Source organism: Oryx dammah, unplaced genomic scaffold (genome assembly GCF_014754425.2).
Source record: "Oryx dammah isolate SB20612 unplaced genomic scaffold, SCBI_Odam_1.1 HiC_scaffold_22, whole genome shotgun sequence".
Taxonomy (NCBI): Eukaryota; Metazoa; Chordata; class Mammalia; order Artiodactyla; family Bovidae; genus Oryx; species Oryx dammah.
This window is the reverse complement of record NW_024070206.1, coordinates 19,910,063-19,936,475: the sequence shown is the minus strand read 5'-3', so window position 1 is coordinate 19,936,475 and position 26,413 is coordinate 19,910,063. Positions and strand designations below refer to the sequence as shown.

Sequence of the window (26,413 nt, the reverse complement as noted above, 5' to 3'; positions counted from 1 at the left end):
TAAGTGGTTCTTGGGGGTCAGTGGTTCTGACCAGCGATGATTGCTCTGTTCATGTTTGGAGGGAAGCTCACCTCTTTCACCGTTTGTTGAGAATTTGTAGGAGTTGCCCACCCCGAGGGCAGAGGCCAAGGTGCCCCAGCTGAGGTGTTCCTCCCTAGATGCTGGCCCTGGATTGTGTGATCTGTGTCCTTAGTAGACATCTTATTGTTGTATCATCCTAATGAGATTGTCCTGGTCCAGCATATAAGATAAAGAGCAGTAAAGAAAAGAAAATTCCTAGGATAGCCACACTGATGATAAGGTTTACTTTTGGCCAGGCCCAAGAGTGAGTTTCATGGTCTGTAAATCACAAGGGTATGAGCTGTGGTGGAGGAAAATGTATTATCTGAGTCCTGGGGAAGTCCTAGGGGAGGAATCCAGGGATCCCATGGGGCTGATGTAGGATGATAATTTTATGGTAATGTGGGATTGTATAAAATATGCTTACTTTGGCCTAAAACTGTCCCTTGTTCCTCATCAGTTTCATTCACTGGCCCCCATGTACTATCGTGGATCTGCGGCAGCTGTCATAGTGTACGACATTACCAAGCAGGTAGGAATGCCTCCTTTAGAACTTGGGTGCCATCTATGGCCTGTTTCTGTTCTAGAAAGACCAAAGCAGGGACTTCACTGCCTGAGTCCTGCCTGTAGCCTGGGATGAGGTTGCATAGCACCGTGCAACAGTGGTTGCTGGGAATGAACACTAAATGCTGAGTTTATCTTGTCTATATGTAGCAAGTGGAGAAAGAGTTGGGAACCCACACAGGTATTCTTACCTGGAGAATCCCATGGACAGAAGAGCCTGGTGGGCCACAGTTCATAGGGTCACAAAGAGTCAGACACAACTGAGTGACTAAACAACAACAACATGTAGCAAAGCCTTTCAAATCTATTTGCTAAATTAAACAATAGTCATCATTCGTTTTTAAAATTGATTGTGTGTTCGTAGGGGTAAGGTCATGCCTGCTGATACTGTTCTCCAGAATGTTCAATTTTTTTAAGTAAAGGAAAAGTATTTTTCGGTTTTGCATCTTTGGTTATTGTTGTTGTTTAGTCACTAAGTCATGTCCAACTCTTTTGCGGAAAAAAAAAAATATATATATATATCTGTTTTTTTCATTTCTGATAAATCATGAACAACATTGTTTCAGTCCTGTAGCTTCATCTTATTCATGTTAAGGCAGGGCTGTAATTTAAAATTAATGTTATTTGTAGAAGGAAATTACTAACATGATTATCTTAACTTCATCAAGTTTATGTTTTAGAAAAGGAACCTTTTACAGCCTATGTGAGTAAAACTTACCTAATACTAAATTTTGTGCCAAGATTGGGGTAGTATGTTCATCTGTGTGTGTGCCCCCTGAAAATGTTTTTCTTCAGTGGATTATATTGGGTTTGTATTTCTGTGTGGTTGAGATATTACGTTGATGGGTCTTTCCCAAGGTTGACTACACTTTTGGTTTAGGATTCATTTCATACCTTGAAGAAATGGGTGAAAGAGCTGAAAGAACATGGTCCAGAAAACATCGTGATGGCCATCGCTGGGAACAAGTGCGATCTCTCGGACATCAGGTGAGAGGAACTTAAAAGATGTGTGTGGGGCTCATGTCCTCCCCTTGAATGTCTGTGCTTGAAACGCTGTCATACCCATGTGGTTAAGTCTGTTCTGTCATCATTTAACCCATGTCATCCACTTGTAGTCATCAAGGTGTTATTTATTCAAGCAGAGTAGAAATGAGGGGAAATAATTTGGAAATGCAAATATGAGGGAGACTCACTCATGAATATTATCATCAAGTCTCCTGTACAGAGCACAGTTACACTCCTGACTCTCCATGTCTTTGGGCTAAATGGTTTCATTATTTTTTAAAATAAATAAATTAATTTATTTACTTGGCCTCACCAAGAGGCTTGCAGGATCTTAGTTCCCCAATCAGGGATGGAACCTGGACCTAGCAGTGGAAGCTCGGGGTCCTAACCTGTGGACCACCAGGGAATTCCCTTATTGTTGTTTATTGTTAGCTTTTCTGTTGTTTTTTGTCATTGCTACTACCATTACCATTTTAGTAACATTTTCATATGGGAAGGAATGTTAGAATTCTTCACATTTTCCATAACGTCCTGTTCGTTTTCTTTCTAGACTTTAATTTAAAGGATGTGGCTGGGTCAGTATGAGCTCACTGTTTTGTTCCAAGATCCGAATTTGGTGCCTCATGTGTGAACACTTGGGCTTCCCCCAGAGAGAGTGGAGTGTCTGCCTTGGCTGTTTCTAGGCAGTCATTGTGAGTAAAGAGCAGATAAGAAAATAGGACCCTAAATCATGTGTGTGTGTATGTGTGTATATACACATAGGTTTTTTTCTTTTCTGAAAAATCATGAGCAACATTGTTTCAGTCCTGTAGCTTCATCTTACTCATGTTAAGTCAAGGCTGTAGTTTAAAATTAACGTTATTTGGATATTGAACTTCTTCTGCTGGAGGAAGGTTTGTAGGAACCCAGACTACATAGACGAGAGCTGTGATGGTGGCTTTATCTAGCCTGATAAGCAAACTATTTTTACTAAATAAAACTGAAATAAAAAAGGAAATGGTGAATTTACATTGTCTCCCTCCCCTGCTTAATTAAATTCTCAGCAATGTGAGTACTTGATTTTTGTAAAGACCACGACCCACGCTTCAGGTTTTGCTAATCCAAACATGATGAAACCAAAGCTGATGAATAATGAAAACAGACCTTGTGGAAACCCTGAAGGTAGTCTCTGCCAGGTTGCTCTGTTTCTTTGGGATTTCAAAAGCTTTATATCACATTGCATCAGGTTGGTTTGTAATCACACCCATAACCACCACTTAACTGTTTGTTTTCCAGGGTACAAATCTTTAAACTCTCTAGACTTAGTTTAGGTCTCTGCCTTCTTTACTGTAATCCTGAGACAACCTGATCATCTAGAATTCCCAGCTGAATGGCTTTCACTTCGTTGGAAGGAGGTGGGGTGGGCAGATGGAGGTGGGCTCTGCTGAGAGAAAGCCTCTGCTGTCAGCCGACACCACGGATTGTGGTAAAGGTGTGACTTTCAGTGAACTAAGCCTTGAAGATCGTGGGAACACTGATGGGTGACAGTTTAAGCAGGAAATGATTTAAATGTGAGTGGAATTAGGACTCTTGATTACAGGGAATTGAAACCCAGTTGAAATTAATTTCAGGAAAGAGTGGAATTTGTTGCAAGATACTCATGGCTCAGACAGTAAAGAATCCGCCTGCAATGCAGGAAACTCAGATTCGATCCCTGGGTGGGGAAGATCCCCTGGAGGAGGACAGGGCAATCTGATCCAGTATTCTTGTCCGGAGAATTCCATGAACAGAGGAGCCTGGTGGGTTATAGTCCATGGGCTCGCAGACAGTTGGGCATGACTAAGTGACTAACACTTTCAGTTTTCACTGGTATCCACATGGTGAAAAAACAGAGGTGCCTTTAGCTCTGGTATTTGGTTTGTTCCATTTTTGGTCTCTAGAAAGATCCTGGCCTGAAGCTCTATCTGTTTCTAAATTGCCGTAGAAGGATTGCCCCACATCATGACGTTTGTGGCCGAGGAAGAGGATGTGATTGGTACATGATTTACATGAATATAAAACTCTGGAAGACAGTTGGGCAATTTCTTTTAAAACCAAGCGTGAAATTATTGTGTGTTTAGCAATCACACTCTTGGGGCATTTATCCCAGAGAAATGAGAATGTGGCTTCACAGAAAACCAGCACGTGAGTGTTCACAGAAGCCTTTCAGTGGCAGAATCAATCCGGCTGTCCTTCAGTGGACATAGCAGGTGTGCCACACTGTGGAATACCACTCAGCAATGTAAAGAAACAGAACAGATGCCAGCCACCTGGACGAACCTGCAGGGAAGTACAGCTGAGTGAGTAGAGCCAGTGCCAAGGGTTTCATGGTGTATGATTCTACTTGTATAATGTTTGGGGAGTGAAGCTATTTTTGAAACAGAGAGGGATTAGTGGTTATGGTCAGGATGATGTGTGGGGGGCCAGGGGAGGAAGGGCAGCATGGACATCCTTGTGATGCTAGAAATGTCACCTCTCTATGCAGGGGGGACACACAAACCCACACGGTGATAAAACTGTGCAGAACTTAACTCACACTGAGGAGCACCAGTAAAACCAGGGGAATATGAGATGGAGTGTGGATGTCAGGATTCTGGGTGATCTTATAGTTTTGCAAAATGGTGCCATTTGGGAAAACAGGGCAACTTGTACAAGGACTCTCGGTATTATTTCTTGTACTCTGTGTGAATCCACAGCTACTCCAGTAAAAATTTCAGTTCACAAAAACTGGATTTAGATTGAAACAAATTAAGTAAATCTTAGGCAGTGGTGTGTGTGTGTGGATGTGTGTATGTGCACATACATGCGTGCATATTATATATGTTGTATATGATGAGCTAAAGCTTTGTAAACCTTTGCCCCTCCCCCCGCCCCGCCACACACACACATGCTGTACAAAAGAACAACGGGAGAACTATATAAAAACTCCCATTTAGGAAAAGCTGGAGGGGGAAGCCTGGTGGACTGGTCCTTGCCCAAAGGATAAACTTTCTCCCTCTAGACAGAAATAGTCTGGTGAGTGATAGGCCTGTGAACCTAGCGGGCACCTGCTGTTGATTCCCGTCCATGGCAGTAGAGTCGAGTTCTTGGTCAGCCAGTCCAGCTGCTCCGGATTCCGCCTGCTGGTATGACTTTTCTGGGGCATTAGCCAAGTATCTACACTCGAGACCTTATTTAGAGCTTGACCTTCTTTTACTTTAATCCAAAGTGTTTGGCTTCTTCTGTAATTGCCAGAGACTACAATTTGGTTTTCACTGGGGGTTGGAGAAGGAGCATGTATAGATTTGGGGTGGGTGTGTGGGTGTGTGTGTGTGTGTGTGTGTGTGTGTGTGTGTAGGGGGAACCAGGCTCATCTAACAGACTTTGGTTGGTTGTGTAAGCCTCTTAATCCTTGTGCCGAGCTATGCCTGGCATAGTTTGAAAGTGCCCTGGAATTGAAATGGGATTAACTCCCTGGCTCGACTCAGCCCACTGGAGGCACTATGAGAAGTACAAGGAAAGAGAAGAAAGTGTCTCCTTAGAGCTCTTTCCTTTGTTTGGGGAGCCAAGGGGACCACAGGGTGGGAGAGCAAGAAGGTGCCTAGTGAGCAATAAAAACTGTGTTAATAAAGTTCCACGTTCGGGTGCAAGGAGGACAAAGGGATTCGGAAACAGGGAAGCCCACAGTCACGGAGGTGACGGGGAAGGCTTGTGGATACCACGTGTCACACACTGGGCTGTTCAGGAGGAGCCGGCTAGGAGGCGATTCCGGGAAGGGAAGACAGTGGACAGAGGCGTGCACGTGGGAGGGCCTTTGCCAGGTCTGCGCTTGGGAATGGGGAGAAGATGGTGGGTGGTACGTGGACAGTCTGTAAACAGCTTACAAGTGTGTGGAGTGTTTGGGTTAATGGGCGTGGCCGGGGTGGCAATCCTCTGGGGTCCTGCCGCCGGCTTGTGTCTCTCATACCCGGGGCTCCGTCGTCCATCAATCATGACTTTCTTCTCCTGAGCCTCTGTGGCCTCAGCTTCTTCTCAGCGTAGAGCTTCGTGGAGTCACCAATAACTAAAGCCGGGGAGCTTACCTGCCAGCCTCAGGGCAGGCATGGGGGCCACTAAGGTTCCTGCAGTCTCCTGTGTAACAGCCAGACCGAGGGCCTGGGCTGATGCCTGGATGGTGCAGGCTCGGCCCCACTGTGCAGCTGCCCGAAACACACACCAGCCACATCAGAAGTCACCAGGCACCAGTGGTTTCAAGTTTGGGGAGAACGTCAAGGGCTTTAACAGATGAGAAATATATTTGGAAATACGTATTTTTGACTAAGAATACACAAATTGCTTTCACTTCTTACATGTGACTTTAAAGCTTATTCCCGTCTTCACAGTGGGCCAAAAATGGTCTGAGCGTTTCTTTAAATTTATAGACCAAATGATAAAAATCCAATTTATTCCAAATATTGAAAAGCACAAAAGCCAGTGAATGTCAAAAACCACTACTGTACAAGATGTGGAAATACGCTGCAAGTTTTAAAACCCACCCAGGGAATTCCCTGGCAGTCTGTTAGTTAAGACTGAATTTTCACTGCCCCAGGTTCAATCCCTGGTCGAGGAACTAAGATCCCGCAAGCCTCGAGGCGCAATATAAACAAACAAGTAAAGGTCCGTCTAGTCAAGGCTATGGTTTTTCCAGTGGTCGTGTATGGATGTAAGAGTTGGACTATAAAGAAAGCTGAGCGCCAAAGAATTGATGCTTTTGAACTGTGGTATTGGAGAAGACTCTTGAGAGTCCCTTGGACTGCAAGGAGATCCAGCCAGTCCATCCTAAAGATCAGTCCTGGGTGTTCATTGGAAGGACTGATGTTGAAGCTGAAACTCCAATACTTTGGCCATCTGATGCGAAGAGCTGACTCATTTGAAAAGACACTGCTGCTGGGAAAGATTGAGGGCAGGAGGAGAAGGGGATGACAGAGGATGAGATGGTTGGATGGCATCACCAACTCAATGGACATGGGTTTGGGTGAACTCCAGGAGTTGGTAATGGACAGGGAGGCCTGGCGTGCTGCGATTCATGGGGTCTCAAGGTGTTGAACACAACTGAGCGACTGAACTGAACTGAAATGAGTGAATGAAATCAACGCATCCAGCATTTTCCTTACGTGAAATAAGGAGGTGTAGAGTCTGCCCTGTTACAGTGTGTGCTCTGAGCCCTGAGATGCATGATTTTCTGTGCTGTGTCAGGCCTGAGCCTGCATCCCTCATCCAAGCAGGAGGAAGGAACTGATGCTTGTCCTCCCCAGACAATGATCTGGGATTGCTTTCCATTTCAGTTATAAAGTACTCTTAATGAAGAGACAGGAGGAGGGGGCGGCAGAGGAGGAGATGGTCGGATGGCATCACCGACTCAATGGACATGAGTTTGAAGAAACTCCAGGAGATAGTGAAGGACTTGGAAGCCTGGCGTGCTGCATTCCTTGGGGTTGCAGAGTCCAACACGACTTAGAGAGTGAACAACAGCAACAACTTAATGAAGAGTCTGTAAAACATTTACGTGTATCTTAAAGAATCATATGAATTTTAAAGAACAAAATGAACAGCTCTGAACCTACGAGTGCGCCTCCCTCTCCAATCACATCCCCTTCTCTCCCCACACAAGTCTCTGCTGCTGACTTCTGCGATAGCCATCGCTTTTTTCCTTTGTACTTTGCCACCCATGTTTGCCTTTCTAAACAATAGGCTCAGGCTTGCCTGCTTTTGAACTTTGCACAAATAAAATAACCTGTGTGTCTTAGATGATGTCTTGTCTCTCACCCTGGGAGATTGCTGACGAAAGTTAGCTATACTTTGCCCGTTTCCAGCACATGGTTCTGTTTGAACTGAGTGTAACACAGCTTATCTCCCCATCCTGCAGTGGTGGGTATTTGAGTGATTTCTGGCTTGTTGTTACTATGAACAGTGCTTCTTGAATATTCTTGCACATCTCTTAGTGTTGAGTGTAAGCATTCCTCTAGGCTCGAGTGTGTGAGAGCCTAATTGCTGACTCATGAGCTCAGTTTTACTGAGGTGACACCAGGGTTCTCCAAAGGGGACACAGGCTGTGCAGGAGACACCCAGTGCTTTCTGCTCTTAGTGCTGTAAGACGCCAGGGCGAGGAGAGGGAGCTGATAAGAATTTCAGTTTGCTTTTCCCCAGTTACCAGCCAAGTCAGCACGTTTTTATTTTTTGGCCATTGAGATTTCTCCTTGTGTGAAGAGCCTGTTCAAGTCTTTGCCATTCTTTTCTGTTGGGATGTTTACCTTAATCTTACTTTTCATAGCATGTGGTGGCTCAGTGGTAAAGAATCCACCCACCAATCAGAAGACAAGGGTTCCATTCATGGGTTGGGAAGATCCCCTGGAGAAGGGAATGGCAACCCACTTCAGTTTTGTTGTCTGGAGAATCCCATGGACAGAGGAGCCTGGGGGGCTACAGTCCATGGGGTCACAAAGAGTTGGACATGAGTGAGCGGCTGAACAACATTTGTCTATCTGTCTATCTGTTATCTATCTTTGATAGTATATGCTGAAATATCTTCTTCAGATTTGTCTTATATTTTCACTGTTTTTATATTTTTACATCATCAGAGTCTATAATTCCTACCTAAGAGAATTAATCAATTTTTTTCCTTTATACCTTTTTTGGCATGGAGGGTGGATGGAGGATGAGTCATTTAAGAAATCTTTCCACACCCCTAAGATCAAGAAGATATTCCCTGTGTTGATTAGCTTTGAAAAGCTTTGCAGTTTTGTTTTCCTGTCTGTCCTTAAGTCACTTGGCCTCGGTTTTGTATACGCTGCCTAGGTTCTCCTATCTAGACGTCCATGTGTCTCAGCACTGCTGGTTGTAAAGCCCGTTCTCTCCCCTCTGCAATCTCTCCAGCTCAGTCCTATGTCACGTGCCCTGGTGCACAGGTCTGTTTCTAGAGCTCTCGGTTCTGTTTCACCAGCCTGCTTAGTCATCGTCACACCTATACTCCTCTGATTTAATTATCACAGCCTTATCGTGAGTCTTGATAAACGGTCTTGGACCTCTGATATGGCCTGGAATCTCTGTAACCGATACTTGTTGGCCACAGAGAAGGTTTCATGAGAGTGTATGGTGTGACTGTGGATTTGTGTGTTCTGGTCTGCTGGAGATTAGGAGAGAGTTGGGGCCCAAATCTCCATGTGTATATTGGGGAGTGTTTATTTTTATAGCTAATTTTAAACTTAGTAGTATGTGTGTGTTCAGTTGTGTCTAACTATTTGCCACTAGCTGGACTGTATCCCTCCAGGCTCCCCTGTCCATGGAATTCTCCAGGCATGAATACTGGAGTGGGTTGCGATTAACTTGTCTTCAGGGGATCTTCCTGATCCAAGGATCAAACCCTGGTGTGCCCGTTGCAGGCAGATTCTTTACCATCTGAGTCACCAGGGAAGCCTAAATAAACTTTATTTTAGAATAGTCTTATAGAAAAGTTGCAGAATTAGCATGCAGTTCTCATATACCCCACATCTAGTTTTCCCTATGTAAAAAAAAATATTTGTTTATTTATGACTGCACTGGATCTTCCTTGCTGCATGCGGACTTTCTCTAGTTGTAGAGAGCAGGGGTTGCTCTCTAGGTGCAGTGCAAGGGCTTCTCAATGCAGTGGCTTCTCTTGTTGCAGATCACAGGCTCAGTGGTTGTGGCACAGGGGCTTAGTTGCCCCACAGCATGTGGGATCTTCCCAGACCAGGGCTCAAACCAGTGTCCCCTGCATTGGCAGGTGGATTCTTATCCACTGTGCCACCAGGGAAGCCCCGTTTCCCCTACTTTTAACATCTTACAATGATTACTGTGGTATATTTGTCCCAACTGAGCAACCTATCAGTTCAGTTCAGTCGCTCAGTCATGTCCGATTCTGTGACCCCATGGACCACAGCACGCCAGGCCTCCCTGTCCATCACCAACCCCTGGAGTTTACCCAGACTCATGTCCATCGAGTTGGTGATGCCATCCAACCATCTCATCCTCTGTCATCCCCTTCTCCTCCTGCATTCAATCTTTCCCAGCATCAGTCTTTTCAAATGAGTCAGTTCTTCGCATCAAGTGGCCAAAGTATTGGAGTTTCAGCTTCAACATCAATCCTTCCAATGAACACCCAGGACTGATCTCCTTTAGGATGGACTGGCTGGATCTCCTTGCAGTCCAAGGGACTCTCAAGAGTCTTCTCCAATACCACAGTTCAAAAGCTTCAATTCTTTGGCGCTCAGCTTTCTTTATAGTCCAACTCTCACATCCATGCATGACTATCAGAAAAACCGTAGGCTTGACTAGACGGACCTTTGTTGGCAAAGTAATGTCTCTGCTTTTTAATATGCTGTCTAGGTTGGTCATAACTTTCCTTCCAAGGAGCAAGGGTCTTTTAATTTCATGGCTGCAGTCACCACCTGCAGTGATTTTGGAGCCCCCCAAAATAAAGTCTGTTTATTTTTTACTGTTTCCACTGATTCCCCATCTGTTTGCCATGAAGTGATGGGACTGGATGCCATGATCTTCGTTTTCTGAATGTTGAGCTTTAAGCCAACTTTTTCACTCTCCTCTTTTACTTTCACCAAGAGGCTCCTTAGTACTTCTTCACTTTCTGCCATAAAGGTGGTGTCATCTGCATATCTGAGGTTATTGACATTTCTCCCGGCAATCTTGATTCCACCTTGTGCTTCCTCCAGCCCAGCATTTCTCATGATGTACTCTGCATATAAATTAAATAAGCAGAGTGACAGTATACAGCCTTGACATACTCCTTTCCTGATTTGGAACCAGTCTGTTGTTCCATGTCCAGTTCTGTGAAAGTGCTGCACTCAATATGCCAGCAGATTTGGAAAACTCAGCAGTGGCCACAGGACTGGAAAAAGTCAGTTTTCATTCCAATCCCAAAGAAAGGCAATGCCAAAGAATGCTCAAACTACTGCACAATTGCACTCATCTCACATGCTAGTAAAGTAATGCTCAAAATTCTCCAAGCCATGCTTTCAGGATTTGAAGTAGATCAACTGGAATTCCATCACCTCTACTTGCTTTGTTCGTAATGATGCTTCCAAAGGCCCACTTGACTTCACATTCCAGGCTGTCTGGCTCTAGGTGAGTGATCATGCCATCGTGATTATCTGGGTCATGTCTTTTTTGTACAGTTCTTCCTTGTATTCTTGCCACTTCTTCTCAATATCTTCTGTTTCTGTTAGGTCCATACCGTTTCTGTCCTTTATTGAGCCCATCTTAGCATGAAATCTTCCCTTGGCATTTCTACCTTTCTTGAAGAGATCTCTAGTCTTTCCCATTCTATTGTTTTCCTGTATTTCTTTGCACTGATCACTGAGGAAGGCTTTCTTATCTCTCCTTGCTATTGTTTGGAACTCTGCATTCAGATGCTTATATCTTTCCTTTTCTCCTTTGCTTTTAGCTTCTCTTCTTTTCACCTATATTCCTTAGTTATTGATTCTTCGTTTCTGATACTTTTATTAACTTTATTGATTGTATTGATACTTTATTATTAACTAAAGTCCATATATTACTGAGATTTCACTCCTTCCCCCTCATATCCCTTTTTTATTCTGGAATCCCATCCAGAACACTGTATCACATCCAGTTCCCAGGGCTCTTTAGGATCTTCGGGCTGGGACAGGTTCCCAGACTTCCTTTGTTTTTGATGACCTTGACAGTTCTTAGTGCTGGTCAGGTAGTTTGGAGACTGTCTCTCCTTTGGGGCCTGTCTGCTGTGTTTCTCGTGATTGGACTGGGGGCGGGCGTGTGTTTAGGGGAAGAAGACCACAGAAGTAAAGTGCTCTTTTTGTGACTTTATTACCAGTTAAGCAAGGGTTTGTGTTATCAACATGATAACATCCCTGGTGAGGTGGCCCTTGACCTCCTGGCCGAGATGGTGGCTGTGAAGTTACTCTCCCCGGCTCTTTGGAAGGCGGTCCCTGGGCACAGCCCACACTTGAGGGGCGGGGATTGTACCCCACCTCCTTGAGGGAGGAGTCCTGATATAAGTTATTTGTAATTCTTCTGCAGGTGAAATTCGTCTTCCCTCCCTGATTTTTGTATTTAGTTATTTATCTGTATCATTGTGGACTCACAGATATTTATAAGTTTAAGTTATAGTGCAATATTGTGTTACTTAGCTTGTTGCTCAGGCTTCCCTGGTGGTGCAGAGGTTAAAGTGTCTGCCTGCAATGTGGGAGACCTGGGTTTGATCCCTGGGTCGGGAAGATCCCCTGGAGAAGGAAATGGCAACCCACTCCAGTATTCTTGCCTGGAGAATCCCATGGACAGAGGAGCTTGGTGGGCTACAGTCCACGGGTCACAAAGAGTCGGACACGACTGAGCGACTTCACTTTCACTTTTACTTGTTGCTCAAATTGCTCCAACTTTGGCCACTGGGAGCCCTTTCTGTTGCTTCTGTGTTCCTTTAACAAATTCTCGTAATTTTGGTTCTTTAGCACTTCCTTACTTTTTGGCACAAGGAGATGTTCCAGACTCATCTTGTATGTTTTAGGATACAGCTTTAGACTCAGCCATTTCTCCAAGCAGCTCTTGTCGCTTCTACTGGAAAAGGGTATTTAAAAACCAAGATCTGGGATGACTATGCTCAATGCTACTGGAATGTTGTTGAGTCTAGGTAAACAGAGCCAGGAAATATGTGTATGGATGCTAACTGGAATATACACTCACATGTATCTATAATTATTTCTATAATCATTAATTTGTATCTATATTAAGGTAAACATAAGTTTATACTGATGCCTCTGACTCTAATCCAAAACCACAGTACTCTTTCTAACCTTCTTTAGGGGGTGAGGGAGAGATTTTTTAAAAGTCAGCAACTAACACACAATTAAGCAGGTCATTGGCTTGAAATTCTCTGTCAAATCAGTTACCGTTTATTTTCTCTCGATAACTCAGAAATCACTGTTTGTCCTGGACCCTATTCTTACTTTTAAGAACTCTTTTAAGCTTTTGTTCCTGGAGATTTTCTTAGAATATACTATCTTTCATCTTTCATTTTACATATTGCCCAGACCTTTCAGAGTTCAAAATGTAACTTCTGTGAAGAATTATAGCCATGTCAGTGGTTACTTTCAAATGGCACGATATTTACTTAATCTAAGTACTGTGCACTTAGATAGTGGACTGAGTCATCACTGTCAACCTGAGCTGAATGCTTACTGTGTGCCAGAGACTGTTATGAGTAGCTTATCTTACTCTTCACAGCCCTGCCTCTGAGAGTAACCGTCATTCTCCCAACTTACCAATAAGGAAACAGAGACACAGATTGAGGAACTTACCCGGATCCTGTGGCTGAGAAGGTGTGGGGCCCAGCTTCAAACCCTGGTATCTGTCCCAGACATCACTTTGCCAACTAAGGTCTGTCTAGTCAAAGCTATGGTTTTTTCAGCAGTCGTGTACGGATGTGCGAGTTGTACCATGAAGAAAGCTGAGCACCGAAGAATGGATGCTTTTGAACTGTGATGCTGGAGAAGACTTTAGAGTCCCTTGGATTGCAAGGAGATCAAACCAGTTAATCCTAAAGGAAATCCACCCTCAATATTGATTAGAAGGACTGATGCTGAAACTGAAGCTCCAATACTCTGGCCACTTGATGGGAAGAACGAACTCATTGAAAAAGACCCTGATGCTGGAAGATTGAGGGCAGGAGGAGAAGGGGGCGACAGGATGAGATGGTTCGATGGCATCATCAACGTAATGGACACTTGAGCAAACTCTGGGAGATAGTAAAGGACAGGGAAGCCTGGTGTGTACAATCCACGGGGTCGCGGAGAGTTGGACATGATTTAGCGGCTGAACAACAACAGCATCTGTCCCAGAGCCGATGTTCACGTTTTGTTCATCTTTTAAGAAGTAAGAATAGGGTCCAGGACAAACAGTGATTTCTGAGTTATCGAGAGAAAATAAACGGTAACTGATTTGACAGAGAATTTCAAGCCAATGACCTTTTCCAGTGGTTTCTCTGGCCCCTTGGGACCAGCCTCTGTTTCTGTCTGGAGAAGATGTGTTAGGAGGCTAGGAGGTGGAGGAAGCGGCCAGGCCTCCGCCTTGAGACCCTGTGTTTTCTGCTCAGTCCTCATTCAATTCAAATTGTGGCATTTCCATGAGAAAACAGGCCATCTAAATCTGTGGCAGAGACCTGACACTGCTTGTTTGAACTTGACACCAGGAATGTGGCCTGGTAGATACCATTTACAGACACATAGTAACAAGCAGGCTTGGCCCCCTGGGAGCAGAAATCCTTTCCAGGGTACACATGCCAAGTGCTTTAACTGTAAGTGCTTAGAATCATTAAAAAAAGTTATTGTCCAATCAGATATTTATTGCAAAGGTAGTAATTCTTTTTTTTTTTTTTAAGTGCATTTAAGTTTTAGTTCCACCTTACAGATAAGCCAATCTGAGAATCTAAAAGTACTGGCATGTTGAACAGAGATTTTGCGGCTTCACTTACTGCTAAAATGGTTGCCTTTCTGGGTGTGACACAAATATCTTGGATATTTAGATAAAGTACGAGCTGGCAGGAGCATAGTAAGCCTTCATTATTCATTTCAGTGGTTGCTCCAGGGAGCTGGGGAGATGGAGACCACTTCAGGGCACATGACAGCCTTTGCAAACAGCCTGCAACCTGCCTCTGCTGGGTCTTGATGGGACGTTTCGATTTCCATTGCTTTTGGCTAGAATGCCTTAAACACATGGGAGGTTTTGGCAAAAACTAATGCCAGCAGACAGTCAACAGCCTCTCCCACTCATGGTGCTGTGTTGTGTCCTCATGGCCAGCTGAGTCAGTGGTATAAGCTTGACCTTGGAAGGGGCTATGGTTGGAGGAGAGTAAACTTACAGGGCAGATATTTTTCAGTGAAATGGTAGCTGTCTTATCCCAGGTGGTTGGCAGAATATCAAATGCTTGCTTAATGCTGGTATGGTATTTTAGAAATATACTGTCCACACTAGAACACACCAGAACCACTAGCTCTTTGGTAATAGCTCAAGAGGCCATTATTCTTCTATCACTTGTAAAATGGTGTCTGATAAATGTAACTTTATTATGTCCTGGGTATACAGTCATCATCTTAATATAGATATGCAAACTCTGGACTTCATAGTGTGGGATTATGAATCTCATAGACTGCAAAAATATCAAACTCAATATCTTACAGTCTGCCTTTTACGAGAGTTGTTCTCAAGCTATCAAAAGTGTAAGAAGATATCCAGAAGTTGCTACAATGCCATTTCTGAGATGCGCCCACTAAGCATGTGTTCAGTAGGTCTGGACACAGGGGTCTTCATTTCTAATAAGCCCCGAATTATCATGGGATCGGAGGTCTATAGAACACACTTGACCCTGACGCCCTTCAGGATGCCCGGTGGCATCCTCTGAAGACATCTAGAGAAGCTTCGTGACTATTGTCATGAGACAGGAGAAGAGCAGGAACCTTGGATGTTTGTCATTTCACTTCTTTGTTTTTAGCATCAAAGTGTTTTGTTTCTTAACATACATGTTTACTCTTCTGGGAGAATGGAGACTTTTGTGCACTTTCTCTAAGACACCTGAAAACGTCTTAGAAGATGTGGTTGGGTTGTTCTGCAGTTACCCACAAACTCTTTGGAATCACATGTGACCCTGCCTGCGGAGTTTGAGCCTTCCTCTCTCTCCACACACTAACACTGCAGATAGTAATCATTTCATCTTGACCAGTCTGATGTGTGAATAATCTGATCCTCATTTTCATGTACATTTCTTTCATTGCAAGCAGGATTAGGAAAACTAAGATTATCTACTGAAGAACTATCCTTCACTTATATACAATAAATAATCAATTAGGAAATCAAGTTGAAGTGAAAACCCTCTTTAAATAGCAGTGTAAATCTGAGTAATAGACTTTTTTGCTGTGTGTATCATTTTTAAAATTTGAAATATAGTTAATTCCTAGAAATAAATTTAGCAAGAATTGAGCTAGACCTATATAGATAAATGTTACAATTCTATGTAGGATAAAAAAGCTGCTTTCTCCTTGGATAGGAATACTGAGTAGTATTGTAGATATGTCAGTTTGTTCTAAATTAAATCATGAATTCACTGAGATTCCAGGTAAATTACCTCAAATAATTTAAAGTAACATTTTAGAAAAGGTTTTACAAAATGATCCTAAAATTCACCTAGAAAGATAAACAGGCAAAAATAGTATTGGAAGGACTGATCTCAGCATATATTAAAATATATTTTAATGGTTCAGTAATAAAACAGTATAGCATGTCACGGACAGAAAAATCAATGAGCAGACCACAGAATCTAAGACATAGGGTGAAATATGTAGGGATATTTAGTATACAATAAAGAACCTGACTTTCACTTTTCACTTTCATGCACTGGAGAAGGAAATGGCAACCCACTCCAGCATTCTTGCCTGGAGAATCCCAGGGATGGGGGAGCCTGGTGGGCTGCCTACTGTCTATGGGGTCGCACAGAGTCGGACACGACTGAAGCGACTTAGCAGCAGCAGCAGCAGCAAAGGTAATATTTAAATAAGTGCAAAAAGGGGGTAAGTTAAGTATGTGGTTTGGGGATAATTAGGAAAAAATGAGAGAAAATAAATTCAAAATGGATCAAGGATTTAAGTGCAAAGTAACAAAACCATAAAAGTTAGAGAAAGCAGTTGAATCTTTAAAAATAACCTTGGAATGAACTATTTAATAATGATACAAAACTCAGAAGACATGGAAGAAAATGATCAGTAAGTCTAATTATATAAAAACTTCTGTATGGCAAAAATACTATAGACAACATCTAAATACAAATGGTAAGTTGAAAGAAATGCAGAAAATATATTACAAAAGGCTAGGTTCCTTAACATGCAAAGAGCACTTACAAATAAGAAAAATCCAAACAATCCAAACCAAAGTGTGCAGAGAACAAGCACCAGAATTTCATAGAACAAGAAGTATCTGTGGCTTATAAAACGTTGTGTTCCATCTCTGAATAAAAGTTACTCTGAATTAATGTAAGATTTTCCTCATGGAGAAAGAACTTTATGATGTAATTTTACTCTTGAAGTGATTTATGAAAGTTAGTGTATTCAATATTTTGGCCACCTGATGGGAAAAACTGACTCACTGGAAAAGACCCTGATGCTGGGAAAGATTGAGGGCAGCAGGAGAAGGGGACAAAAGAGGATGAGATGGTTGGATGGCTTCACCGATTCAACGGACATGAGTTTGAGCAGGCTCCAGGAGTTAGTGATGGACAGCGAGGCCTGGCATGCTGCAGTCCACAGGTTCGAAAAGAGTTGGACACGACCGAGCGACTGAACAACACCAACAAATGTATTTAATGCTGTAGCCTGGGTTTCCTGTTCTTCTGTGGAGTAGTGACGCCTTGCCTGGGAGCCTTTCTGGGTGATTAAACAAGGGGCATGAGTCAGATAAACCTCCTCGGGCTCGGAGGTACTTTGAGCCTTCTGTTTGCCTGTTTCCTCCACTTGATTCATTTCCTCAATCTTTGGCACATTTGCTAAGAAAGGGTACCATCTCTGTAAAGATTTATTCTGGAAACTTTGGTCTATCTTATCTAAGTGCCAGGTACTGTTTTGAGCACTTTATGATATCAACTTATATTTAAAACGGAAAAGTGTTCATGCCATCTGGCAGCAAAGGGGGCTGAGACCTGAGTGAGGGAGACGTGAAGAGGCTGGCCACTGAAGGAGAAAATCTTGCTCCTACGAGCAGCAGGCTGGGCTGCCTTTCTGACGTGAGTGCTGTTCACCCATTGTGAATGAGAGTTCAACGCCAGAGCATTGCACTTCTGCACAGGAGGCCCATGGAGGTCACCGCTGCCTGCTGTCAGGAACAGCACCCGAGGGCGGAGTGCTGGTCTGCCTCGGCCTGTGGACTGGACTCCCCTCCTCATGGGCGGGGTCCCTGGAGTGCCTTCTTGGGGTCCCTTCCCCCCTCTCCCCCTGCCATCCGTGGAGGAGGCTCGAGGGGAATTAAATAGCCCGAGACTGGAATGAGTCAGCTGCTGCGTTGCTGGGTTACACCCGCCAATAACAAAACAAGGACCCTCGTTGGGCAGCCCGGCCTGTGGAGAAGTCTGCAGCCACGGGAATGCGGGTTCCCGCCCTCCTCCCCCGTGGGGAGCCTCCCAGAACCCGGGGCCTCTGCCTGGATGGGGGTGCGTGGACCCCCCTGCAATGTGACCTCTGAGGACTGTTGGAGCTTGGGACTGGGGGAGATGCGTGTGTTTTTCAGCCCTAAGTCTCCCTCCTGGCTGGGTGAATCTTGGCCCCCTCCCTGTCCACACTCCCCATGCTTCCCCTGAAGTCTGCTTGGACCCTCTACCTGAGTTCTCCTCTCTGCTGAAGGCCACTCGCGGTGACGGTCACCCTGCCATTCAGCAGGTGCTGACTGATTGCCTCGTAGGTGCCTGACCCTGTTAGGATTCCTGTGTGTGTTCTCTGTCACTCAGTCATGTCTGATTCTTTGCGACTCCATGGACTGTAGCCCGCCAGGCTCCCCTGGCCATGGGACTCTCCAGGCAAGAATACTGGAGTGTGTTGCCATTCCCTCCTCCAGGGAATCTTTCTGACCCTGGGATCGAACCTGGGTCTCCTGCATTGCAGGGCGATTTCTTATCTGAGCCACCAGGGAAGCCTCCCCAAAACAAACCATGGTCCTGATCACAAGAATCCACAGCCCATGCAGGTGACAAGTCTCACCAGGGCTCTGGGCTCTCAAGGAGAGGGTGCTGTGCTGCACTCTCTAGGAGGCCTCATGTGGACAGTCGTCAGGGGGATGCAGAGGGGTGGACGAGAGCAGGGGCTCAGAGACAGACATGAGCTCCGGAAGCACTCAGAATGGCTGTCGCCTGGGCATGAACAGGGAGGTCTAAAGCAGGAAGCCTCTAACTCCTGCTGAGGTGCTGGGTTTTACAGGTTAGACGACATGGAGGAATTCTGTTCACAGGAACATTTGGTGGATTTGTGTGTTGATCCCCTTGGTGGGCCTGGGGGTGATGACTGCAAGAGCTGGAGGACCAGTCAGAGGCACCCACGGGAACCTGGTTGAGGCACAGCATTTCTGGAAGTCCTGCCTTCCTGGATGTAACTTCATGTTGAAAGTCTAAAAGTACTTTTTCCCATCAAAGTCAACCTGCTGTGTGCTTAAGCCTTGGCTTGGGTGGACTTGCTTCAGTTTACCTATTGAAAGCTTAACAAAGCACCCAGCCTATGGCAGACACTCGGTAAATATTTGTTGAAAGAACTGAAGGAAAGTTACGGATGCCATGGTCTTCTGTGAGGGTGATCACAGAAGGCCCGTCTCTGAGGTGCCCTCCAGCCCCCTCCCTGGGCTGTGCGTGACCTCTGACTCAGCTGAAGGGCTTCCCAAGGCCACCGGTTGGTCACACATCTGCTGGAGGCCCGGGGCAGCACACGCTCACCTTCCCAGGGTCTCCTTTCAGATTGTAGCTGCACTGTTTGTCCCAACAACAGTTCTCTGACACCCACTGGGTGTCCCGCAGTCCAGCTCATTTCTGATGCTAATCTCAGTTCACTGATGAGGGAGAGGGACACCCCTGGCCCCCCAGGCTCCTAGGGCGGAAACCTATTCTTCAGAACAGGCTACACTTGGCTCTTGCCCCCAGCCTGCCTGGACCATGCTGCTCTCTGGGGACATTTCTTTGTCTGTAAAGACCGAAGGAACAGCCTTGGGAATGTGGGTTCCTATTGGGTGGTTGGATGGGAGCAATGTGAGCAGAACCTGCTGGGCTGGCCCTGCCTCTGCTCCGAGCACCGCGTCACCTTGGCAGGTCATCTGTTTAATGAAACCTGTTTCTAAACCTGGGGGAAATCGGTGGACACGCTTGTCCTCTCTCCACTTTTCTGTGACAGCATCTGCCCTTCTCGAAGGCTTCCTGTCTCCCTCAGGGTGGGTGATTTGGATTTTGTCATGAGTGACTTTGTTCTCACCATAATCCTGGTAGATGGTATTCTATTCCTCTTGGTCCCCCTAGAAGGACACACTGACCTTCCCTCCCTTGAGGGGAGGGTTCTCCGCAGTTTCCACAGTAGCCAGAGGGTCCCCCGCCAAACCTGTGAGCACACACAGTCTTCTCTGCTTCACCTTAGGGCAGGGAGGAGCCCCCATCCTTTGAGCTTTGATTTGATAAAGACCTCCAGGAAGAAAAAGAAAAAAAAAAGTAGAGTAACTTGCCAAACTGAACCTAGAAAAGCCCTCTTCTGGGATATTTCATCTGTAAAATTCATCGCCACCAGAAAGACTGAAGACTTTTATTTATTTATTTATTTTAAATAACTGAGAGGCCTGGGGGCTTGTCTGTCAGAAACGAGGAAGAGGGTAGATTCAAAAGGGTCATTTTGCCTGGGGTGTCCTTGGTAAGAATGAATGATAAGGCAAGTTTAGAGTCCAGCTGACATGGCTCAGGTGTCCACGTGGCAGTGGGTCCCACACCACGTGAGGGGTGAGGGCGTGCCCCACCTCGGGGGGCCTTTGTCAGGCTCTGGTCCATGTTCTCACTGCCCCTGGTGGCCACACTTCAGTGGCCGCCTCTGTGGCATCTGCCCAGGTTCCGTGGATCAAACGCTCGGCTCTCTACCCTCTACACCTGAGCACTTACTTTGTTATCTCCGTGTTGTAGACATTATAATAGTGTGGCTTAGTGTGTCCATAGGTGTGTGTTTCTTTGCTCTCAGGTGTATGTTCCATAAGGCAGGGACTGCCTACAAGAAAGGGCTGGCATACAACTGTTCTCTCTAAATATTGGTTGAATCAATGAATAAACTTCTGGAGAATAGGAACTGTGTCTTTTTTCCTCTTTCAGTCCGCTGCAGTATCTTCACCTGAGAAAGTACATCAATAAATGTTTTTTTAGATTATTCATCTGGACTGAGTTCATGTCCTAAACCTTTGCAGTAACAGCCTTTTAAAGGACAAAGTTCAAATACGCTGTTGGAACTGTAAATGTGTTCATTGCCAGTCTTCCAGATCATGTCATGTATTTTCTCTGATTTGTAAAAGGCAATATACAGAAAGTGTTAGAAAAGCACATACGCGAGTGTGTGCACATGTGCAATTTTTAAAAAACATTGAGTCATTATTATGGGAAAAAAATTTGGAACCAATCCTAACTAACTAGGAAAGCTGGCCTCACTTGTAATGCCTTTCCTACTGTTCTGGAATTCTCTCTTTTGGTGGGACCAGGGACAGTAGCTTATACACGCATGTCCTGTCTCCATGGATGCCAGAGACTGGGTTTCAAGCTTGAAAAAGCTTCACCCACGTTTCTAATACTTACTGGGTGACCGAGTTCTTATTCTGCAGGCCCACGAGGGAGCTGTTTGCACGTGAGCTGTTTCTTTGCTCTGCAGGGTTATTTATTCTGTACAGACGGGCATTCACCTCTGCTGGTCTGCCCTCTTTTCCAGGGAAGTGCCCTTGAAGGATGCCAAGGAGTATGCGGAGTCCATTGGTGCTGTCGTGGTTGAGACAAGTGCAAAGAACGCAATTAATATCGAAGAGCTCTTTCAAGGAATCAGTAAGTATCTGGTTTGTGTTTTCAGCATAGTTTTCATCGTTATGCTTCTGCGGCTGAGAGGATAAAAGCCATGGAGCTCTGGAGCAGAGCATTTCCTCTGAGTTAATTTATCTGGTGCCACATACACTAAACCCTGCAGCCTTGCCCAGGTTCCTGCAGACCCACACGACCCCTCACTGTTCTCTGTCTCCAAGAGTCTGTGCTTTCACCTGTCCAGTCTGTGTTTCACGACTCAGAATGAAGTAACTCCGTTGCAAAATAAAACTTACTTTACTTACAGAATAACATATTCTATAGCGTTTTATGTTTGTATGTTGAGGGGAGGAAAAAAAAAGGGTGAGAAAGATATGGAAAACCAAAGTCACCCATGAAGCTGAATGACTCTGGGCAAAGGAGACAAGAGAAGCTTGTAGTCATTTTTTGTGTCTGGTGATCAACAAGAAACAGTGTCTCCCTCCTACGAGACCTGTGGGTCAAGAGTCGACGTGAAAAGGTTTTTCTCATTTCTGATCTTTTTTTCTAATTAAAGTATAGTTGATTTACAATGTCATGTTAGTTTCAAGTGTACAGCAGAGTCATTCAGTTATACACGTGTGTGTGTGTCTATATGTGTATTATATATATGTATGTATTCTTTTTTAGATTGTTTTCCTTTATAGGCTATTATAAGATATTGAGTAGAGTTCCCTGGGCTATATAGTAGGTCCTTGTTGTTTATCTATATTATATACAGTGGTGTGTATTTGTCACCCTGTTCCTGTGCAGCTCTCTGTATTTTCCAGAGCTGTCTCCCAGCATCAATGCAGCTCTGTATACCTGAAATTCACCCTGGGATTTCTGCAAGAGCTAGGAGACCTCCCAAGGTTTATGCAAAGTCATGTTTTCAATAAAAAATGACGTAAAGACTTCACAGAAGAAAACAAGCCTAAATCCAAGCATTAGTCTCTAAATTTGAAAGATATTCCTTTGCACGGCTCAGCCAGTATAAATCTCTTCATGCATATGAAGTCTTTTTTCTTTTCCCCTCCATGTGGCATGTGGGATTTTAGCTTCTCAACTAGGAATTGAAACTGCCCCCCCACCCCCCACCGTCCCCCCACAGAGTCTTAACCACTGGGCTGCTAGGAAAGTCCCTTTCTTTTTTTTTTTTCTTTTTTTATATGAGGTCTTTATGGCTCAAAGTGATGGGGCCTTTGCATAAGGAATTCCTGAGAGCCTGGTGGTCTACTTCATTTAGGAAAAACAAATGTTTTGCTTATGAGGTACTTAGTCGCTCAGTCGTGTCTGACTCTTTGTGACCCTTTGGACTGTAGCTCTCCAGGATCCTCTGTCCATGGGATTTTTCAGGCATTTTTCTTATACTGGGTAATTACATCTGAAATAAATAATTGCTTCAATGTTTACTAGCTCATTAATGCCCTGTTTATCTTATGAAGTCGTCTTGGTTATCGTCCCTGCTTTACATGAGGACATTGAGGTGTGGAGAGGTTTGCAGCTTACTCTCGGTCACAGGGGGTCAGTCCTGGGAGCAGGACTCCAGAACCCATGATCTGAGCCTCCAGTCTGCCCACTTCTTATTGCAGATGGCAGCTTCTGGTGAAAAACAGGAAATGACTCAACTGCCCAAAACTTGGGAAATGATTTTTTAATAATCCTGGAACACCAGTATAAACTAGTGATTAAAAACAAGGATGTAAATCTGTCTTTACTGACATAAAAAGATAAATTGTTGTGTGTGAAACAGAAATTACAGAACACTTTGCATAATATCCTGATTTTATAAAATGTGAACCATAGACTACATTCCCTGGTGGCTCAGACCGTAAATAATCCGCCTGCAATGAGGGAGACTTGGGTTCAATCCCTGAGTTGGGAAGATCCCCTGGAGGAGGGCATGGCAGCCCATTCTAGTATTTTTGCCTGGAGAATCCTCATGGACAGAGGACCCTGGAGGGCTGCAGTCCATGGGGTCGAAAAGAGTCAGACATGACTGAGACTAAGCACGTAGACTATTCTTTTGGGCAAAGAGTCAAAGGGAGCACACATCTTAAAATGTTAACAGTGGTTGTTTCATGGTGGTGAGATTGCAGGGGACTTAAAAAAAAGACTTTGTTATGGAAAAATGTAAACATATACACCAGTAAACTGAAGAAGGTAATGAACATCAGGTACTGTCATCACTTGGTGCCCTTGGAGGATTGCTTCCGGACCACTGACACCAAATCCGAAGATGCTCAATCCCTTGTATTAAAGGGCATTGTATTTGTGTGTATAAGCTACGCACATCCTCCCATATACTTTAAATCATCTCTAGATGGCAAATAATACCTAAGACCATAACAATGCTATGCAGTTGTAAATACAGTGTAAATGCTATTCAAATAGTTGCCAGTGGGGCAAACTCGTTTTGCTTTTTGGAACTTTCTGGAATTTTTTTTTTTTTGAATATTTTCAGTCTGAGGTAAGTTGGATCCAAGGATACAGAATCTGCGGATATATAGGGCAGACCATACTCATAACCAAGCTGCCTTCATCCCTACCCCACACTTCCCGCAGCCTGCCCCTCCCCCCACACCTGTATTATTTTGAAGGCAATCCAGAACATCATTTCATCTGTTAGTATTTTCAGTATGTAATTTCTTTTTTTTACAAAGCAATTACCTGGTGGCATTCATCGTCATAATGCTATTATCATTATTAATGACATTGAACATGTGATGTTCAAATTTTCAGCAGCTTATAATTATCAGAAATGATTCGTTTGCATTTAACAGTATGTTTGGGTCAGGATGCAAATAAGCTCCATGTATAGTGATAAAATTAGCTGGTGTGCCTTTTAAGCCTCTCCTTCACAGTAGGTTCCCTCCATGCAGTTTCTTTATTCGAGCAATTAGGTCATTTGTCCTGATCCAGGTTTGTTGTTCAGTTGCTAAGTTGTGTCTGACTCCTTGTGACCCCATGAATTGCAGCACACCAGACTCCTCTGCCCTCCACTATCTCCAGGAGTTTGCTCAGACTCATGTCCATTTTGTTGGTGATACCATCCAACTACCTCATCCTCTGTGGCCCCCTTTTCCTGCCCTCAGTCTTTACCAGCATCAAAGTCTTTTCCAATGAGTCAACTCTTCACATCAGGCGGTCAAAGTACTGGAGCTTCAGCTTCAGCATCAGTCCTTCCAATGAATATTCAGGACTGATTTCATTGAGGATTGACTGGTTTGATCTTGCTGTCTAAGGGACACTTAAGAGTCTCCCATGGCATTCCGTAGCATGAGTAAAAATTTGTTAATCCATTCACCTACACATTTGGGTGGTTTTCAGGTTTTAGTGATTACAGGCAAGGCTGTGATGAGATTTCACGTACAAGTTTCTGTGTGGATAAACACCTAGAAGGAGTGTGGCTGGCTCCTCTCATAGGCAGTAGTCCATATTCTAAGGGTGCCCCAGCCTGTGTCCCAAAGTGGTTTTAGCATTTTTCATTCCCACCCCTAATCCCGCAGAGCTCCAGTAGCTCCAGCTCCTTGCCAGCAGGTAGGATGATCAGGTGTTAAATTTCAACCATTCGGATGGGACTGTGATGGTCTCTCCTTGTGGTTTTGACATCCATCTCCTGATGACCGACAGTGTTGAGTGCCTGTTCGTGTGCTCATTCACAATCCTTGTGTCTCCTCTGGTGAACTGTCTGATCAACTTTTGCCCATTTTGTATTGATTTGCTGTCTTTTTAAAGGATGTGTCTGTTTTGACTCTGCTGGGTCTCTGTTGCTTAGTGTGGGCTTTTCTCGAGCTCCAGCGTTTGGGAGCTGCTGTTTGTTTCGGCGCTCTGGCTTCTCATGGCGCTGGTTCCTCTTGCTGTGGAGCACCAGCTTCCGCAGCTGCAGCATGTGGGCTTCAGTAGTCTCAGCTTGTGGGATTAGTTGGTCTGCAGCTTGTGGGCTCTTCCTGGACCAGGGCTCGGACCTGTGTCCCCCTGTGTTTGCTGGCGGATTCTTAACCACTGGACCACCAGAGAAGTCCCTCGAGTTGTTTTCTTATTTCTTCACTTAATGATCAGCAGTGGCTCGTCAGTTGTAATAAATGGTCCCCACGCATTACAGGTGTTAGAGGACATTGGGGATAAGGGGGAGGAGTGGATGAAAACTCTCTGAACTTCATGCCTGATTTTTTCTGTAAACCTAAAACTGCCCCTCCCCCAAATATAGTCTACTAATTTTTTAAAAAAGGGAAATGGTGCCTTTGAATAGCAAGAAAGCCTAATGATTTTAAAGGAACATAAGCCCCTCCACATTGAAGACGTTTGGTGTTTTGGATTCAAGGTCAATGGTGATCTCGCCCCTTACTTCCTTCTTTGCTGGGGCACCACCATTCCCATGGCTCCTGGACTTGAACTTCAGTTTTCCTCCTCCCTCTCTCATCCTCCCGCCTCTGATCAGTAGTCACATCTGCCAGGTATCTTCCTGCAGTCCTCCTTCCCTCCCTATTTTCTACGTCTCTCCATGGCACTCTCATTATCCCCGACCAGGATTTCCTGCCAGCATCCTGGCTGAATCCACTTCCTGAATCCTACGCTATGGTCATCCTGCACAGAGTGTTAGTGCCTTCCTAGGTCTAGATGCTAATGTTCCAGGTTATCTGGCAGTCCCAATGTTGTCTTCTTGATGGCAGCAAGAGGAGAGTTCAGAGGATGACCTCAGGTGTCACAAGTGTGGCGCCAGCCCCATTCTGTATTCCTGGGGCAGGGCCACCTGATCGTGAGCTCTGCAGTGGGTCAGAGAGGACCCCTCCGCCCCAAATAGAGAGACTGGGAGATCGTGATTAAGAGCAAATGCTGCCGAGTCCTAGTAGACACAGTCAGTTTGTTAGTGTGTTAGTCACTCAATCATGTCTAACTCTTTGTGACCCCATGGACTGTAGCCTGCTCCTCTGTCCATGGGATTCTCCAAGCAAGAATATACTGGAGTGGATTACCATTCCCTTCTCCAGGGGATCTTCCTGACTCAGGGATTGAACCTGGGTCTGCTGATTCTTTCTTGCAGGCAGATTCTTTACCATCTGAGCCACCAGGGAAGCAGGTAAGCATAGTCAGTCTACTTCTCTGGATAATTCAGAAAATCAGAATTGAGAAATGGAAGTGACAGGCAGGTCCCAGCCCCTCTACCACCCATCCAACCAAAGCAGA

At 44.7% G+C, this 26,413-nt stretch overlaps 1 protein-coding gene across 1 annotated transcript in view; it reads left to right on the top strand.

Moving 5' to 3' along the window:
• The window catches only part of RAB31 (RAB31, member RAS oncogene family), an 80,785-nt gene that overhangs the window by 49,041 nt on the left and 5,331 nt on the right, over positions 1-26,413 (top strand). The window contains exons 4-6 of the mRNA XM_040264623.1: positions 521-592; positions 1,505-1,611; positions 21,126-21,235. Of these exons, the coding sequence (XP_040120557.1) occupies positions 521-592; positions 1,505-1,611; positions 21,126-21,235 (289 nt within the window). The remainder of the gene's footprint in view (positions 1-520; positions 593-1,504; positions 1,612-21,125; positions 21,236-26,413) is intronic.